General features: G+C 41.8%; 1 protein-coding gene across 1 annotated transcript in view; it reads right to left on the reverse strand.

Moving 5' to 3' along the window:
* Positions 1–2,090: 2,090 nt before the first annotated feature.
* LOC124279616 overlaps positions 2,091–19,630 on the reverse strand; it is a 151,624-nt gene continuing 134,084 nt past the window's right edge. The window contains exons 4-6 of the mRNA XM_046715459.1: positions 12,845–12,974; positions 11,732–11,873; positions 2,091–3,873 (exon numbers count right to left, since the gene is read on the reverse strand). Coding sequence (XP_046571415.1) covers positions 3,694–3,873; positions 11,732–11,873; positions 12,845–12,974 — 452 coding nt within the window. The 3' untranslated portion in view covers positions 2,091–3,693. The remainder of the gene's footprint in view (positions 3,874–11,731; positions 11,874–12,844; positions 12,975–19,630) is intronic.

Genomic DNA, 19,630 nt, shown 5'->3' on the forward strand with positions numbered 1-19,630 from the left:
TCAGTACACCTGACCACCCGATCCCGCTAGTCGCCTCTTACGACAAGCATGGGTTGCTGGAGACCAATTCTAACCTGCCAATACAGGCTGAATATCCAGAAGTGGGGCTAAAGGTATCCCAAGTGTATTGTGTCAGCCAGCGCATGTCAAATCCGTCTATCCAGTATTGTCACTGTGCATGTCTTAGTGATGTATTTGTGCACGATCTCATCCCTTCGCTGTCTAGACAATGCGTATTAATACTGGCTGTCGGTAACTTCAAAGACCAGGTAAGACAACGTACCACTTGAGTGTCGACGCAAGATTAATCTTTGCAGTTTGACAAGTCGATGTCGACGCTGTTGGAGAGATGTACATGTTGAGAGCGTTGCTGTCAGTGTTGTGAAGGTGGGCAGTGTTGGTGTGATGAAATTACGAGTAGTAGTAGTTGAAGTGATAGCAGCAGCAGCAATAATAATAATAATAATAGTAGTAGTAGTAGTAGTAATAGTAGTAGCAGTAGCAGTAGATACTAGTGATGATAGTAGTAATGTAATAGTAGTAGTAGTGGTGGAACCGGTAGTAGTAGATAGTAGTGATGAAATAGTAGTAGTAGTAGCAGCAGCAGCAGTAGCAGTGATGGTAATAGACGTAATGGTAGTAGTAATGGTGGTAGTGTCAGTAGTAGTAGAGGTAGTAGTAATGGTAGTTCTGGTAATTGCAGTAATGGTAGTAGTAGCCATGGTAGTGGTAATTGTAGTAATGGCATGGTAGTAGTAGTAATGGTGGTAGTAGTAGCCAAGGAGGTAAGTAGTAAGTGGTGGTAGTAGTAATGCATGGTAAGGTGTAGTAGCCGTGGTAAGCATGGTAATTAGTAATGGTAGTAGTAGTATGCCGTGATAATTGCAGTAATGGTAGTAGTAGTAGTGGCCGTGATAATTGCAGTAATGGTGGTAGTAGTAGCCGTGATGGTAATTGCAGTAATGGTGGTAGTAGTAGCGGTGGTAATAATTCGGTAGTAATGGTGGTAGTAGTAGCCGTGGTAATTAGCAGCAGTAATGGTAGTAGTAGTAGCCGTGGTAATTGTAACTGTAGTAATGGTAGTAGTAGCCGTGGTAATTGCAGTAATGGTAGTAGTAGTAGCCGTGGTAATGTGGTAATTGTAGTAATGGTGGTTGCAGTAATGGTAGTAGTAGCCGTGGTAATTGTAGTAATGGTGGTAGTAGTAGCCGTGGTAATTGCAGTAATGGTGGTAGTAGTAGCCGTGGTAATTGCAGTAATGGTGGTAGTAGTAGCCGTGGTAATTGCAGTAATGGTGGTAGTAGTAGCCGTGGTAATTGTAGTAATGGTGGTAGTAGTAGCCGTGGTAATTGCAGTAATGGTGGTAGTAGTAGTATACGTGATAATTGCAGTAATGGTAGTAATAGTAGCCGTGGTAATTGCAGTAATGGTAGTAGTAGTAGCCGTGGTAGTAATGGTGGTAGTAGTAATGGTAGTCGTAGTAATTGCAGTAATCGTAGTAATAGTAGTAGTAGCCGTGGTAATTGCAGTAATGGTAGTAGTAGTAATGGTGGTAGTAGTAGCAGCCGTAGTAGTAGTAGTGGTGGTAAGTAATGGTGGTAAATTGTAGTAAATGTAATAGTAGTAGTAGTGAGTAGTAGTAGTAATAGTGGTAGTAGTAGTAGTAGTAGTAGTAGTAGTAGTAGTAGTAGTAGTAGTAGTAGTTAATAATGGTGGTCGAGTTAAATGCAACAAAGCGAGAACATCGTGGAAGCTGGGTGAGGCTATCAGCAGCAATGTGCTAGCTGGAAGTGCAATGTTCAGTATGTTCAGTATGTTTCTGTAACTGGTCTTTTCTAGTAACCCACGTACTCTTCAAGCTCTCTATTGTCCTATATCTTGACCGTCACATTCATTTTATTCACACACTGTTCAAACATTCCAAATTCCTGCTTCATAGAGATGCATGTTCGTTATATCACAGCGGTAGGTTTGGGTGTCATTGTTTCTAAAGCGTACCTATTATTGCCTTGACTTCTGTAACGCAAATTGAAGTTAATGTTTCACCGGTCTGCGCCCACCACAAAAGAATTAAAACGACGAAAAACTCGTTCTGGTAAAACATCATCAAATTTATTCAATAATGTATTTACAAATAATGTATGTTAAATACTATACACCATACAGTCACCAATGTCAAGAAAGCAATCATATATTGACATGAAAATGTTCAACACCCGCCATTTTGAAAACGAGATTGACAGCAAATATTGATGACGTCATCAAAAAGGGTAATATACAGATCAAAAACTACTAAAATATGTCGCACGTTCCCTTCTTGGGACAAAACTTCACGAAACTTGCTTGGGTAATCTGTGACAATAATAGTTTTCCTTAACCAAAATTTCAATGGCAGAGACGTCTAACTTACAAAAACCTACAACCATCTCGTCCATGGACTCCTTCAATAAAGCATAGGTAATAATAAAACTGTTGAACGAAGCTGTACTCTTGTCCATATAAATAGAGTATAAGCATAAATCTGGCAATACAAGCCACCGTATGTATATAAGACATCATCCTCGGTGTTCAAGGGTATAATAGCAGTATGTATACCCTGGACCCATCTGTCACCACAGCTTCGCCAGCATCTCCATCTCGACTGCTTATAACAGTAACTTGATTGGACGGTCATCTTTAGCATCGTTTAGTTAGAATCTGGCTCAAAACGAAGCTCATAGAATCATGATACAATTCCCTGGAACACCGAGGATGATAAGACAGTACAATGTGGAGAGATTTCATTTGAATCTATAATAGCATTATGCCTTAGCTGCAGACAATATCGGGTTTATAATTATACTGGCGAAGTTATATGTCAGTTTTATTATGCATGAAAAACTTGATTACACAATCAGTGGGCTTGTAGGATTGACTACTTGGAACCCAAGTGAGGATTCGAACGGAGTATTTATGCGTAAAGAGTAAACGCACTTCCTACATGGCTACACAACCGAAATGCAGGGGTGGCAGAAACATGCTACACTAGTTCGAAGAGATACACATTCTCTTCCTATGAATGATAATCCTGTTCAAATACACCTAATATTTCTTTTAAAGCTTTAATTGAAAAATTGATTATTAAGTTGAATTGGTTTGCAATATTAGACAAAATAAACAATTAAATGATTCATGTTAATTATTTTCGAAAATCCATTAGATTTTGGGAGTCATGGATCTGAGAAGAACAAGGCACCGTCAAATGATTATCTTATGAACTTGGTTTTAATTAGATTTTCTAACAGGAAAACCCGATATCATGTGCATAATTGCCCATATGTCCATCACACTACATCCAAACATTATAAAAAGGTTGGATTACATTGTTAAAAAACAATCTTTGCAAAGAACGAAATTTGCAATTTTGACAACGTATATTCAAGAGCTTTGCAGCCATCTGTGCTAATGTACAAAGTACTAGAGGATGTTGATCAGAACGGACATGCGCAGTTGATTATTTATAAGAGAGAAGGTGTTTCACATTATCATCAAACACATGCACGATGGACATTTGTAAAGTTGGCGGTCAAATGTTTTCCAACACTGATATTTGTACATTATTGGTTTTTCAATCAAGTAGATAAAATAAAATATGTTACATCCGTATAGATAGCTGATATACGGTGTGTCTGTTTCCTCCGTCCCGCTAGCCAATCAGCGTCCAGCCTGCAGTATTATCACACTTAGTAAAACCGTTAGTGCTGCCGGATGTGACGTCACAAGTGACGAGGCACCATTTCCATTGTCTGTAATGTATTTACTTTTGTACTTATTTTTATCATCCATTGAGCTCGAGGTGTAGCCGGGTTGATGTTGCTGGGGCTTCTCCGTTGACTGAAACAAAGAGAAAACAAAATGGTTAAATTAATTGTTAAATTGATAAATCCTGTTTTAATTCGTTACAAGATTGTTTATTTTGACGCAAAGTGAGTGAGTGAGTGAGTGAGTATACTTTTACGCCGCGTTTAGCAATATTCCAGCAATATCACGGCGGGGGACACCAGAAATGGGCTTCACACATTGTACCCATGTGGGGAATCGAACCCGGGCCTTCGGCATGACGATCGAACGCTATAACCACTAGGCTACCCCAATGCCCCGTAACAAAAAGTGTATTACGTCAACAGTTAAATGAGTATAGTTGTGCAAACGAACTTGTTGCATTTTGTACATGACTGAAGGGTGCATATTCAGCCGCGAAATGCCGTTGCGTAACTTTTGGCCTTGAGTATACACGTGTCTCTATCATCTAGTCTTCAGCATCGAATATACTCGTTAATATAAAAAGTCTCAATTTTTGAGATTCTCGAAACAGATTCCATTGGGCATACAAATCAAAATAGCGGTGGGAACATTATGGGAATGGATCACCAACGTTTTCTCCATGCCAGAACCTGATGACAACAATACCATCTCGGACACAACACACGACCTCCGTGATACACCAGCCAGACTACCAGAAACACCACGTCCGGTGACAACGACGAGAAACATACAATCGATGTTCGTGAGGGGAGTGTTTTATTTGACCATGGTTTCATATCCTGATGCGTGTAACTGCAGTTGGAGAGCATGTTTCCACCGTGTAGTCACTATTGTCTGTGAAACGTTCCCATGTTGATATCATTAGCGCCAGGATGATCAACACCGTAGTCGTCATGTCGCGTGAGGGCGCCCTGATACAACGTTTCCGGTCCATTAAGTCGTCGACGAGGGCGTGATGCCTACCAAAATGTGTCAATATTAATTTCCACCAATATCATATCAAATGACTACATTTCGATCTGGACCGCGTATTGGGAATAACGACCTGTCTCAAGAAGTCCTCTTGCAAGAAGATCGAGCAAGAAATATGTTCAATATGGAACCGTTATCCTGTCTTAACCACCGTTGTCTTGGCAGCACGTGCCCAAATCCAGTCCGCCATATTTATTCCCATCGATTGCGCCCTCTCGTCGGAACTATTCCCTTCATTCAATTACAGCATCGAAAAATAGATTAAAATAATTTACTTTGATATCGAATGGCACTTAATTAGAGAACGCAAACAAGGTTTTCTGCTGGCTTCTTTAACAGTGATTTGTCAAAACGCGCGACTGGCCCGCGCAGTGCCGGCTAATCTGGCCGAGTCTTGAATGACTAAACGTGCCGAGCTGGAACTGCAACTTGTCAGAAAATTACAAAATCGCAATGAAATTCCGCTACTCCACATGCTGTTTTCAAAACTAGCCCCGGGAATTAAACCTGTTCAGTAAAACACTGGCCATAGCGAACCCATAATTGATGGCGGACGCCCGCACTGCCGATCAATACTAATTCTCAAGCCCTCTTTTTCTGAAAGGTCGAATAAAAGCATGGCCCTATATTTTATCAAAATGTCAAAAATCAGTCAAAAGGTTTGATAATTGTAGCAGATTTGCATCGCCATGCTGATTAGAATCCCGCTGCACGCACGTGCAATACGTGTTATCATCTGTCGTTTGATTGGCTGTCTTCCCTGCACGCGCTTGTCTAGGGTACAGTTATGAAGTTAATCAAAGCTGAGTCCAATATCTGTCATACAGCAGTCAAACTTGTGCAAGTCGATATTTGTAAATAAAGCCTGATATGAGACATTATTCATAACTGCCCAGACTTAATATGATATTGAGATATAGATATGCTAGTATTCAATTTATCCATCCATATTTATAACAGCCGTTATCTTGGTGCATTTTCCCTGATTTAAGGAGATAGAAAATTGAAATATAAAAAGAATTCTGCACGCTTGTTCTGACAAGTGTTCCATTACTGACGCACTTAATGCGAACATTTATTGCTCCAGATTTAACATTCTCCATCAAACCCCGAACGCCTCCGTTGTGCAGAGGGAAGAGCGTCCGCCTGGAGCTGAAGGTCGGTGGTTCGAATCCTGTAGTGTCAGACCAAAGGCGTTAGGATGGTACTGGCTGTTGTATGTACCCTGGGGGCGGTGGGGTAGCCTAGTGGGTAAAGCGTTCGCTCGTCACGCTGAAGACTCGGGTTCGAATCCCCACATGGGGAGGGCGCCCTGATACAACGTTTCCGGTCCATTAAGTCGTCGACGAGGGCGTGATGCCTACCAAAATGTGTCAATATTAATTTCCACCAATATCATATCAAATGACTACATTTCGATCTGGACCGCGTATTGGGAATAACGACCTGTCTCAAGAAGTCCTCTTGCAAGAAGATCGAGCAAGAAATATGTTCAATATGGAACCGTTATCCTGTCTTAACCACCGTTGTCTTGGCAGCACGTGCCCAAATCCAGTCCGCCATATTTATTCCCATCGATTGCGCCCTCTCGTCGGAACTATTCCCTTCATTCAATTACAGCATCGAAAAATAGATTAAAATAATTTACTTTGATATCGAATGGCACTTAATTAGAGAACGCAAACAAGGTTTTCTGCTGGCTTCTTTAACAGTGATTTGTCAAAACGCGCGACTGGCCCGCGCAGTGCCGGCTAATCTGGCCGAGTCTTGAATGACTAAACGTGCCGAGCTGGAACTGCAACTTGTCAGAAAATTACAAAATCGCAATGAAATTCCGCTACTCCACATGCTGTTTTCAAAACTAGCCCTGAATTAAACCTGTTCAGTAAAACACTGGCCATAGCGAACCCATAATTGATGGCGGACGCCCGCACTGCCGATCAATACTAATTCTCAAGCCCTCTTTTTCTGAAAGGTCGAATAAAAGCATGGCCCTATATTTTATCAAAATGTCAAAAATCAGTCAAAAGGTTTGATAATTGTAGCAGATTTGCATCGCCATGCTGATTAGAATCCCGCTGCACGCACGTGCAATACGTGTTATCATCTGTCGTTTGATTGGCTGTCTTCCCTGCACGCGCTTGTCTAGGGTACAGTTATGAAGTTAATCAAAGCTGAGTCCAATATCTGTCATACAGCAGTCAAACTTGTGCAAGTCGATATTTGTAAATAAAGCCTGATATGAGACATTATTCATAACTGCCCAGACTTAATATGATATTGAGATATAGATATGCTAGTATTCAATTTATCCATCCATATTTATAACAGCCGTTATCTTGGTGCATTTTCCCTGATTTAAGGAGATAGAAAATTGAAATATAAAAAGAATTCTGCACGCTTGTTCTGACAAGTGTTCCATTACTGACGCACTTAATGCGAACATTTATTGCTCCAGATTTAACATTCTCCATCAAACCCCGAACGCCTCCGTTGTGCAGAGGGAAGAGCGTCCGCCTGGAGCTGAAGGTCGGTGGTTCGAATCCTGTAGTGTCAGACCAAAGGCGTTAGGATGGTACTGGCTGTTGTATGTACCCTGGGGGCGGTGGGGTAGCCTAGTGGGTAAAGCGTTCGCTCGTCACGCTGAAGACTCGGGTTCGAATCCCCACATGGGTACAATGTGTAAAGCCAATTTCTGGTGTCCTCCGCCGTGATATTGCTGGAATATTGCTAAACGCGGCATAGAACTAAACTTACTCACTCACTCACTGTGTGTACCCTGCCTGCCGATAGCTTGCCGATGAGTCTGGATACAGAGCATGGGCTGAGTATCGGAGTCACTGCAACATGGTATCGATGTCTGCTTGCACTATCAACCAGCATTTAGTCCGGACTATAGCAGTCACACACACAGGAGTACGCCCAATACCCCTGAAGGCGACGTCAACGTCATTTCACTTGCATCCAAACAATGTGGTTTTATACGTTCCCTTCCCACCAAGCACATACGTTAGGCATCACTATGACACAAATAAATTTACTATATTGGAAATATACGTATCGAACTCATACAGTCAACAAGACCCGTCCAGATTTAAGGCTGTCACAGTTCGAATACATCGGTCTATTTGTTTTATTTTACAGTGATCGAACCTATTTCTCCCAAAGTGGCCTGGTCTTTCATACCTGTTTTGTTTCTTGCTGCCTCATAACACATTTGGTAATGTTCCCGGGGAATATTGGATCTCGAGTACTAGTCTCAACAAGAAGACAAAGTCATCAATATCCCCCGCAATGGCAAAATACTCTTCATGATTATGTCTACGAGGTATGATTATGTCAAATATTTAGGTGTGTATTATAGAAAAGTGGAAGGAGAGTATTGAAAGGTTTTTAAAGTTCTGCTCCAGAAAGGAGCACTATCACCAATTCCAAAACTACCAAAAAGGAACCAGTACACCACTAGACTAATCTATGTGTCAAGTTTGGTGAAGAAATAGTGAACGGTTTTAGAATTTAGCTCCGGAAAAGTGCACTACCACCAATTTCAGGCTAAGTCAACTTGTTGCCATGGAAACGCCAAAAATATTTTATTCACAATTCCAAAACTACCAAAAGGCACCAGTACACCACCAGACCAATCTATGTGCCAAGTTTAGTGAAGAAATAGTGAACGGTTTTAGAGTTCACCTCCGGAAAAGAGCACAACCACCAATTTCAGGCTAAGTCAAATTTGTTGCCATGGTGCCACGGAAATGCCAAAAATATTTTATTCAGAATTACAAAACTACCAAAAGGCACCAGTACACCACCAGATCTATGTATGTGCCAAGTTTGGTAAAGAAATTGTGAACGGTTTTAGATTTCTGCTCCGGAAAAGTGCACTACCACTAATTTCAGGCTAAGTCGAACTTTTTGCCATGGAAACGCCAAAAATGTTTTATTCAGAATTCCAAAACTACCAAAAGGCACCAGTACACCACCAGATCTATGTATGTGCCAAGTTTGGTAAAGAAATAGTGAACGGTTTTAGAGTTCTGCTCCGGAAAAGTGCACTACCACCAATTTCAGGCTAAGTCAAATTTGTTGCCACAGAAACGCCAAAAATATTTTATTCAGAAATCCAAAACTACCAAAAGGCACCAGTACACCACCAGATCTATCTATGTGCCACGTTTGGTGAAGAAATAGTGAACGGTTTTAGAGTTCTGCTCCGGAAAAGTGCACCACCACCAATTTCAGGCTAAGTCGAACTTTTTGCCATGGAAAAGGCAAAAATGTTTTATTCAGAATTCCAAAACTACCAAAAGGCACCAGTACACCACCAGATCTATCTATGTGCCAAGTTTGGTGAAGAAATATTGAACAGTTTTAGAGTTCTGCTCCGGAAAAGACAAATGTGCACGGACGGACGGACGGACGGACGCACGCACGCACGGACGGAGTCCATTTTAATACCCCCCGCTAAACGCGTTGCGGGGGATAATTACCAATCAGTCACATAACAGCATACAGACGAACAGCAGTTTCATCACGGTAATTGTTTCACACATTAAATATGTACACACGTGATGAGATGAGAAAGTGGAAGGTTGAGAGAGAGAAGGAATGGAAGTTGAATGGGAGATTGAGGACGAATAGAAGAAGGGAGTTAAGGGAAAGTGGTTGAGGTTGAGGATGAGAAAGAAGACAAGGGGGGGGGGGTGTTAAGGAGATTGAAGGAGGTTGAAGGAGGATATTTGATACGGAAGGTATCGTAAGAGGTTGAGGGCATAGAGGAAAATGAAGACGTTGCGGAGGAGAGGAAAGAGGAGGGTGTTTGAGAAGAAGAGGTTGGGGAGTTTGAGGATTGGAAAAGGGGAAGAGGAATTGAAGAAGGAGATAAGGAACAAGTTGAAGAGGAGGAGGAGAAAAAGGTGCGGTTGTGAAGATAACTGAGGAGCAGAGGAAGAGGTTGAAGGGTAGGAGGAAGTTAAGAAGGAGCAAGAGAACATTTCTTCTTCACAACACATTATGTCCGTCTAAAACAAGGTATTTGTCTTAAAGTGAGTGAGTGAGTTTAGTTTAGCAATATTCCTGCAATATCACGGCGGGGAACACCAGAAATGGGCTTTACATATTGTACCCATGTGGGGAATCGAACCCGGATCTTCGGCGTGACGAGCGAACGCTTTAACCACTAGGCTCTGCAATATCTATATATTTTGGATGCGGCGTAAATCAATAGTCATTCACTAATAGTTTGGGATTCCGGGTCAAACCGCATCTCCAATGACTCATTAGATCCGACCTATAGGGTCACAATCACACAAGTGTGTCACAAAACCCATAAACAGTTACGTCAACTATCCGTCTCAAGTTTTGACAAACTGAACCTAATTGTCAAGAAGACGTTGTGACATGGCTGGAATATTGCTGACGGCGTTAAACACAGAAATTACTCATTGATGTGGTGATCGGTTTGTAAGTCTGAACACTGAATACATTGTATAGACATACGCCGTGTGATTCCTGTATTGAATACAACACATTAGACAGTCAACAATAACAATCGCTCTTCCCGTCTATGTCTGAAGACAAGACGACCCAGTCTCCACCACCACTCCCAGCTCTCTCCAACCCATTGCCCAACAAGCCGGGCATATTGTGGTATCGCCGCCTTCTTCAAAGCTTTCTATTGACAATTATACAGATATACAGGCATTACCCAAGACAGGATGTTCATTACATTAAGGCCTGTCTGATTACAACAGCTCTATGAATAACGACCGATGCCATGCGTCTACTGCGGGTTAGGGTGTTCTGGGCAAAGACACTTATGCATGATTAGCAGGCGAGCTGGAGAGAGTTATCTAGGTCCGGTTCTTCTGACATACGCCTAATGAGTTGAGAAGACGGGGGATTAAACGTTTCGCGAATCTGTACAGTCATGTTGACCTACTGTGGTGCTGGGGTTTTCTTTAACGGACACTGTGTAAACCAAATGCTGTCTAAACCGAACAATGCTCTGGTCGACTTAGAACTATCGCAGATCTATGCTTAAGTATAAGAGATATAAGAATCTAATTGTAACACTGAAAACGCATTCTACGGACACTGTGTAAACAGGACGGGCACGTTCAACTTACAAGCGCAACGATGTGATTTACCCTTAGGTGTTGATGTAACCATTTTCAAGTGCGGCAAGAAAGCAAATATTGTACGGACACTGTGCATACGCAGCCTGTGTAAACCGAACTGAGCCAAATTCCATAAACAGTCAAAACGATTTTCCCTCGCAAATATTGTTGAAGTGTGTCAAAGACACCATGCTATGTGCCGCAATGTGAAGATGTATTGCATATGGACACAGCATATACCAATTCCTGAATAAACCGGAGAGGGAAAAGAGAGTATAATTCATTATTTTAGAGAACTCAGTTCTTGAACAAGTCTAATGTTCAGAGAATGTTTCCCTACTCATCTCGCAAAACAGTTTCTCAACCTTAACATGTTGCAGAGAACGTGTTGTGGCTTTATCATATAACGTTGTAGGCTTATCAAGTATAGTTTGACGTACCTCGTGTGCGGCCGGGAACACAGAGTGTAACAAACCGTATTCCGGGGCGTCATATGCTCACATCTTGCCGCTATGTTTTCATTAAATACAATTTCGAAGAAATGGACGAAAAATGTTTGTTCACACTTCCGTTAAAGTCAGTGTTCATCAGCCGCTTACATGGGATTACATGAAAACGTCATTTATCAATAAAAATACCCATTATTTCATCCTAAGCTAAGATACATGTTTTCATTAAATACAATTTCGAAGAAATGGACGAAAAATGTTTGTTTGCACTTCCGTTAAAGTCAGTGTTCATCAGCCGCTTACATGGGATTACATGAAAACGTCATTTATCAATAAAAATACCCATTATTTCCCCCTAAGCTAAGATACATCAGTGGGCAGACTCACCTCTATATGTATGATGTTATAGTTACACTGGGCACTGTCTCGGACCATGGGCTTGATGAGGATCTCGACCAGCTTGGAGGCCTCCACTCCACACATCGCCTGGATGTTGGGCTTGATGCAGTTCATGGCGTTCCTCATGTCTCTGGAATACAGAACACTCATTCAAATGTCTGTACATCATGCTGCACTCAAATCTTACATTCGTTCCGATGATCATATCAAATATTCACACATAATTGTGAATAGACAATTGTGAATAGGATAAATATCCTGGACCTATTCGCTTCTCCAGCTTCTCTCTGATCACTGACCTAGCAAAGGATTTAACATGATTTAAATCTTAATAGAGGGTTGTTATTGAGGCATGTCTGTCGAGTGGAATTCAAATAGGGAATAAATGATGCTAAAGAGTTATCTCTTCGAAAAGCGAGTGATTGATATTTTACGCCGCTTTAGAAATATTTCACGACAGGGAAAGCTGACACATTGTACCCCAGGGAATTGAACCCGGATCTTCAGAGTGACCGGCGAACGCTTTAACCAATATGCTAAATCACCTCCCTTTAATTTTATTATAAGGACAGACGAGCTGGTTTTACACTGCTCCTTAAATGTGACTGCCTTTAGCACCTGAGATACAGCTTGAGTGGGTACGTTTTACACCGTGTTTAGCATTACCTAGAATGTACTGAACCGGAACCCGGGTATTGGGTGTGACAAGCAAACGCTGTGACCTCAATGCTACCCTTCGCCCTTAAATTCACAAAATTCACAGAACAAAGCTAAGCCAGACGTTCGTGACGCATAACACGATGACGTGTGTTATGTATTGCCAAACAATGAAAAAAACCTTTAACAAATGCGAACTATAGAAGGAATCATTTCGCACATCCACTGTGTTTACTCGAGGAAATGGCAATAATATTGCCGTTCAACACCAGTGAAAGTGATGACAATTGCCTTCACTTCTGTGTCGTGTCTTCATCTATCAACGACATGGCGTTCTGTAAGCTCTGGGACGATCAACATTAATCGCGAAGCAAACTGTTCAGGGAAGGAGACTAATATTTCAAAATGACATCTCTCCACATTTTTCTATATATGTTGCTTTACCGGCATAGTTCCTCTATCGTCTTCCGGTTGACCTTTGACATAAGCCGGATGCTGTTGTTCATATACTTGGTGAGGCAGTCTTCCGACACGTACCCTTGCAAGGCGAAACAGTTTTGGTGGCGGGCATACTCTGAAATGATAAAGACATTTATATTTTAAACAGTATGGGGTTTTGACGATCGAGTGTGATAGGTTTCATATGTGACAACTGTGACGTTATTGCGATTCTCAAAAGTGATTTGGTAATGACGTCGAAACACTGATCAGTTCCGTCGTAAGGTTAGAGTTCTCTCCCTTGTCGTCCACAACACTCCAGCGGAAAAAATATAGGCATACCCAGCGTCATTACTGAGGGGACATAATACGAAGAAGATCAAATACGACCCATTTTCAGTTCACACGGGTTCAGTTCAGTTGCATCTGGAATGAACCCTACACGAAGACTATGTATCGCACGCGCATGCGCTAAGCCACTGGTTGTGTTGAGTAGTGTGTTTTGGGGAGTGTTTCCCATCATCTTCAATCGTGCACTTTCCATTGTTTTTATTAATCGTTGTCTGTTTTTCCGGCTTCATACAAACATTTAACATAGACATAAACAACTGGTTGCATGATATCTTAATGTTAGTCACACTATTAATCACTGTTAACACTCTCAAACATATTGGTGACCCTTTAATAATTATGCTGAATAGTGAATATACGAAATCGACTCGGAATTAAGGATTTTCTGTCATTAGAAATAAAAACCACCATAAGATGACATTTGGGATTCTGGTCGGTCCATTATGTGGAACTCTGGCTGAATTTCGTCCAAGGTTGTCCAAAACATTAAGTATATTCACATCACGTGTTGTTGAAAGCAAAAACAAAAAAGAGGGGGAAAATGAAAGATAAAAGACGATAAAAAACAACACCTTCATGTCCCACAATGGTTTACAGATGTCTTATTGTAAAGCTGTTTTACAAAGCAGTAAGGCAGTGGCGGATATATCTGACAAGAAGTTTCACAGGCGTATCTGTTGCCCCGTTAACCCATCCCACGGTACAGTCATCTTGATCGTCACTGCCTCACGATAAATCCAATTATCGAATGTACCAGCCTTCATCTTGCCCGATGATAAATTCCATTATTGTATGAACCGACCTTCTTCAGATTCAGCTGAACATTCTAAAGCTTTAAAAATGTATCTCGGGTTCTTCCGCGTCCTTTTAATTTGGGAATCTAAACCGAACCCGTCTGAAGAGTTCCCAAGATTGTTTCGATGCGTCTGAAACTGGGAAGATCAATAGAAATTACCTCAACAGTTTGTGCAAGCGATCTTCCAATGTCGCTACAAGATTGCAAGCCTGTCAACCAAACATTATCGGGTCACGTGACCGCCCCACCCCATCCTCATCCGTTAGCGTTGATGATGATGTTGAGAGCTGTGTGTAATGAATGGCCAACACTACAGGTCAACGCAATGCTAGACAGAATATGCTGACTTGAAAACTCGATATTACTTGTTGCAGGCATCGATGAAGAAACAAGATTGCTGAGGCCCGGTATGCAATCAACAGATTGTCGGATGCGACAGCCGTGCGACACGATTTCAAAATATGCTGTTTTCAAGACGTTCATCTACAGTGTGTCAGTTTGGATTCAAGTAAGTCAATAAATATAGGAATTCGGAACCGCCACGATCTACTTCTGTACTTGGATCCCAAACGGGATAAGGTCCGGGTTTGACACGTAGCAAGTTCTATTTACCGTCAGGATAATTTTGAATAACCACGGGTGTTGGATGGCTCACGATTGAGTGCATTGTTTGTCTTATGACCTGGGTTACTTCCCAAACACAGATGTAATTATATTTTACAAATTTTCTGCGTTTATTTCTTATATTTCATCAAACTCTACATACTGACCCGTGAAGATCCGGGTTAGAATTAGTCTTCAGTAACCCATGCTTATCGTGAGAGGCGACTAACGGGATCGGGTGGTCAGACTCGAAGAGTTGTTTGACACATGTCATTGTATCCCAATTACGCAAATCGATGCTCATGCTGTTGATCACAGTGTTGATCACTGGTTGTCTGATTATTTACAGACCGCTGCCATATAGCTGGAATATTGCTGAGTGCGGCGTTAAACAACAACCAAACCAAACTACATACTGCACCCTATCCAGTCCTAACTTGACACCATGCAGAACGCGATAATTAAGTCTGTTGAGAAGTCGGATGTGTGTGATCAGGGCTTTACACTCAGTCTATAACAAACCTCTTGCAAGATGATCGGGAAGCTGTTGATTGTTTTTGGCATTCTGAAGTTTAGGAGTGGGCGTCAATAGCATTGTTTCAGGTAGAAAATACGTTCAATGCAAAAACAAATATAGCTCGCAGCTAAAGTCGACATTTTGGGAAACATGGCTGGTGTGTTCTGTCTACTGCACAAATGCACAGAGGTAAATTTAATAAAAACCAAACAAAAACAACAACAGAACAACATCCAAGCAAACAATAACCTGGATGTTAGGTAGGTCCAGAACATCATTAAGTCTTGGTGTTAATAACTGACGGGTTGCCAGGCCAGCTGACTTGTAACAATGTGTGTTACAGGCATACCTCACCATGTAATGGCACTGTTAGGAGCTGTTGTTGCATTGCAAGAAAATAGATGTTGCAAGACGAGACGAGACCTGTGTGATATAATTACAGATGTTCTCTCTGCAGCGAACGAGCTCAGTCTCCGTAGACGGAAACGTGCCACCGTGCTTGTATATATTCCACCGAGAGTCTTTGTACTATTTGAAGAAGATAATAGTTAATGCCTAATATCTGCATGTGGAACTTCAGTCAAAACGTGAATATCCTTTCTCGCACATGTTAATCAAGAGGCATATGGCTTGTAATAGCCTTGGGTTTAGGAACAGCTGTCGTGGATTTGGCAAAGACGACTAACAAGGAACTTCAATTAAAGTGTAAAACGCTCGATCGAATCCATTTTATTGGACAAACAAATTTGTATAGATGTTTTAAGGATTGCATGATGTGTAAGGCCGTATTCCGCGTTAGTCCACGTTTGTAAGATATCGAGTTTGGACCAAAACAACCAGTGTCTAGATTTCCTCAGGTTCAATCTCTGGTCTACCTAGGGCGCCTTTTCAATTTAAATGGGCCTGTTTGTTACTATCAAAATTATATATATTCAGAGACTAAGCATTAGTCTAGCCCGCGCCATGATATTGCTGAAATATTGCTAAAAGCGGCGTAAAAATAAACTCACTCACTCACTATATAACGGTGGCCTGTAAATCCAGTAGTTGACGTCATGAGCATCGATCTACGATGATATGCGTAAAAGATGTCAGCGAGTTTGACCTCTCGATTGCGTTTATCGACATCCCACAAGCATGGGTTCCAGATGACAATGCAAATCTAATCCAGATCAATGCGACCCCTTATATCCGGATCCTACCGCCTGGTGGTGCAGTGGTCCGTGTTTGATTCCCATGCCGTGTAACACCAAACCCAATGGTCTATGTATAGTCACGTGCACGTCACTACATCAGTGCAATCAGTGAGTGAGTGATTATGGTTTTACGCCGCTTTTAGCAATATTCCAAATGTATCCAATCGAACCCGGGTCTTCGGCGTCCATATTGTTAACCACCTGTATACCCACCGCCCTGCAACAGTCTTGAACTAGACGTGAAACCCCATTTCACCATACCTCTACTATCCCGGGTCTCCACAGGGTAAAATTCATTCTGACTAATGAATTCACATTTCCGCTTATGCTTCAACGAACAGAGCATGTCCCTTCCTGGTCAATATGCTGCTACTTCACAACAGAAACACAACATCGCCGACGGCGGAGGCCGTTATCCGATTTCATTCAGATTCAAAGTAAATCATACACTCGACTTAAACAGCTATATAAGTTTATTTCCCCCATCGACTTCTCTTCCTTTTATGGGGTGATTAATTCTAAAATATAACATTCATTCACGTGATTGTAAAAACCTGAGTCGGGAGTAAAATTACAAGGACGGTGGAAAATTGATGCGCACGTCATCAACGAGCAATTCTGACTTCCTGTCAAAATAGAACGACTATTGATTTTTATTGGCCACGGAAATAAACGGCTTCAAGTCAAGCGATCATGAATATAAGAATAGCTAACGTGGACGAGAATAACTTATTTTAGGGAATCCCCTGGTGTTTTATTGCCAGCTAACATACCGTCATCGATACTGTCTTGAAAACAGTAATCATGGTTTTGTTTGGACAAAGCAAACAACACCTCTCCATGGTGACGATGTAGACGAGAGCTATGACGACTCTTGGCACGGGAGCAGTTCTTCAGGATTTGGACGTTCCCGAAACGCTGGTAGTTCACAAAGGGGAATCAAAACATCGATGGTGCGATCAGCTACGTTGGAATACACGAAGACGTGCGAGGGACGGGGATAGAGATTGAACACAGTTGCTGACTTGGCAGATTATAGTTTTGTGCACAGTAAGCACGAGTGAGGGAGTTTAGTTTTACACCGCACTTAGCAATATGCTAGCTATATGGCGGCGGTTTGTAAATAATCGAGTCTGGACCAGACAATCCAGTGATCAACATCATGAGCATCGATCCACGCAATTGGGATACGATGACATGCGTCAACCAAGTCAGCGAGCCTGACTACCCGATCCTGTTAGTCGCCTCTTACGACAAGCATTGGTTACTGAAGGTTCATTCTAACCCGATTCTTCTCGGGTCTCACAGTAAGTATGAGCTATTGTAGATGCCTTACGATATAATATGTTTTCGAGAGTGGTGTATAAGCATGATATACACTGGACGGACAGCATAATGATGACAATGATGATGATGATGATGATGATGATGATGATGCGATAATGAAAAGGATGCGCTTCATTCCATGCTCAAACCGGTGTGTGATGCAGAAGTATTATATGCCTTGCTTTCCATAGATGGTGTCAACTTTGAAACTGGATAACACTTAAGGAATATCTATCTAACTAGCCACAGAAACTGAAATTGATGCAAACGTGCTTCACAATAACGGTGACCTTGATTCTGATCTGTATGAAGACCATTGTGTGTAGTCCCAAATCATTGAGGATATCAGGCGGTGACTTGATAATCGTTCACGGCGTGATATAACTGATATATTCCAACGGGAGACAACCCCAAACTCGTCTATTTGATTGTTGCCCCCAATAGCGTTCTTACACAATTGGGGCGGTGGGATAGCCTAGTGGTTAAAGCGTTCGCTCGTCACGCTGAAAGCCCGGGTTCGATTCCCAACATGGATACAATGTGTGAAGCCCATTTCTGGTGTCCCCCGCCGTGATGTTGCTGGAATATTGCTAAAAGCGGCGTAAAACAAAACTCAGTCAGTCAGTCAGTCTTACACAATTCCTTGGAACCGTACTCAGGATCTGATCTTACGTCAGTACTATAGTTGGTGATGAATAACCATGAACTGTGCCACTTCGTTGTCAACTTTCCACCAATTCCGTCTGGAACTGAGTGGTTCGTCATTATTACTCTCTCTACTATTGTGGGTTCTACATATACAGAAGTTCTTTAGTTCGGCTTGGCCTTGTGCTGCTACAATATTGACATTATTACTCCAATCACTGCTGCTGTTCGACTTCTCTTGCCATCAGTAGGGCTAGAATTGGGGCCCAACATCTCTACAAGCTACTCCATTGTAACTATATCACCTATTTACAGAAATGTAAGTAGGTCTAACGCCATATCCACACAAGATCCACTGCAGAGGGTGTTTAACTAACCACGACCCGATTGTAATATCAGAATTTGACCACACCATCCTCTAGCGGTTTAACAAACTGGCTAGACATATATACTATATTCCGGTCGACTTATTACATACCGCTCGTAAAGAAGTCACTGTAGACATGAGGTGAACTATCTTTATGTGACTGAAAGCTTTTCTAAAGTGAAGTCATTTGTGAGAGCATCCCACGAAATGATATATTCAATCTGCACACAGAACTGTCCAACGTAATAAGAAACAATTATGATCTGTTTCGCACTGGATCTTTTACCGATGTCAAACTTTATGGTACGAACACGGCCAGTTCTCATGAGTGCTAATATTGCTGGAGATGTTGAAAGGAAAATTGCGGCAAATTTCGCTTCAGACGGCATTGAGTCTGACGATCCTAAACAGTCGTTAGGGTAATTGTACTTCCGCGCAGCGTAACGTTCCTTCTGAAAAACACGAGTTGCCACTTAAAATACAACTACACGGTTTTATCAGCTCGCAGAATGACTTTAATTATTGAAGAGCAGTGGTTTTGCCTTTCAGACGACGTCGCCGAAAACGTAGTTAAACTTTGCAAAAATGCCGAAAATGGACAGTGAAAAGACAGCCAATGACTAGATGGAAAAATTATTTCAAAATAATTTCAGTTTATCGTCAAACCGTGAATACTGATATAATGAAAACTTGCCAAAAGGTAGGGACTGTGAAGGGAGTAATAATTGAACATCAGGATGTCAGACCTGGGCTTGAATATAGCCCGTGAATAACGTTATGTTGCGGGGGATAATATGAGCCCCGTGAGCCGACTGAGGTCGACTTCTTTACAGGAAGTAACGCCTCTTCTGACGTTGGAGGTGATGGTGGAACTACCGTCTACGTGAGGGCGATTTTCTCCAAAACTTTGGCATCTTCAGCCAGTATTCTCCTCTCCGGGTCACTTTTCGCGCTAACTTGTGACCCAGGGGTTCTGGTCAAGAACTGTAGT

The sequence above is a fragment of the Haliotis rubra genome, unplaced genomic scaffold (assembly GCF_003918875.1).
Source record: "Haliotis rubra isolate DU_JTF1 unplaced genomic scaffold, ASM391887v1 Scf253, whole genome shotgun sequence".
In the NCBI taxonomy this organism is placed as follows: Eukaryota; Metazoa; Mollusca; class Gastropoda; order Lepetellida; family Haliotidae; genus Haliotis; species Haliotis rubra.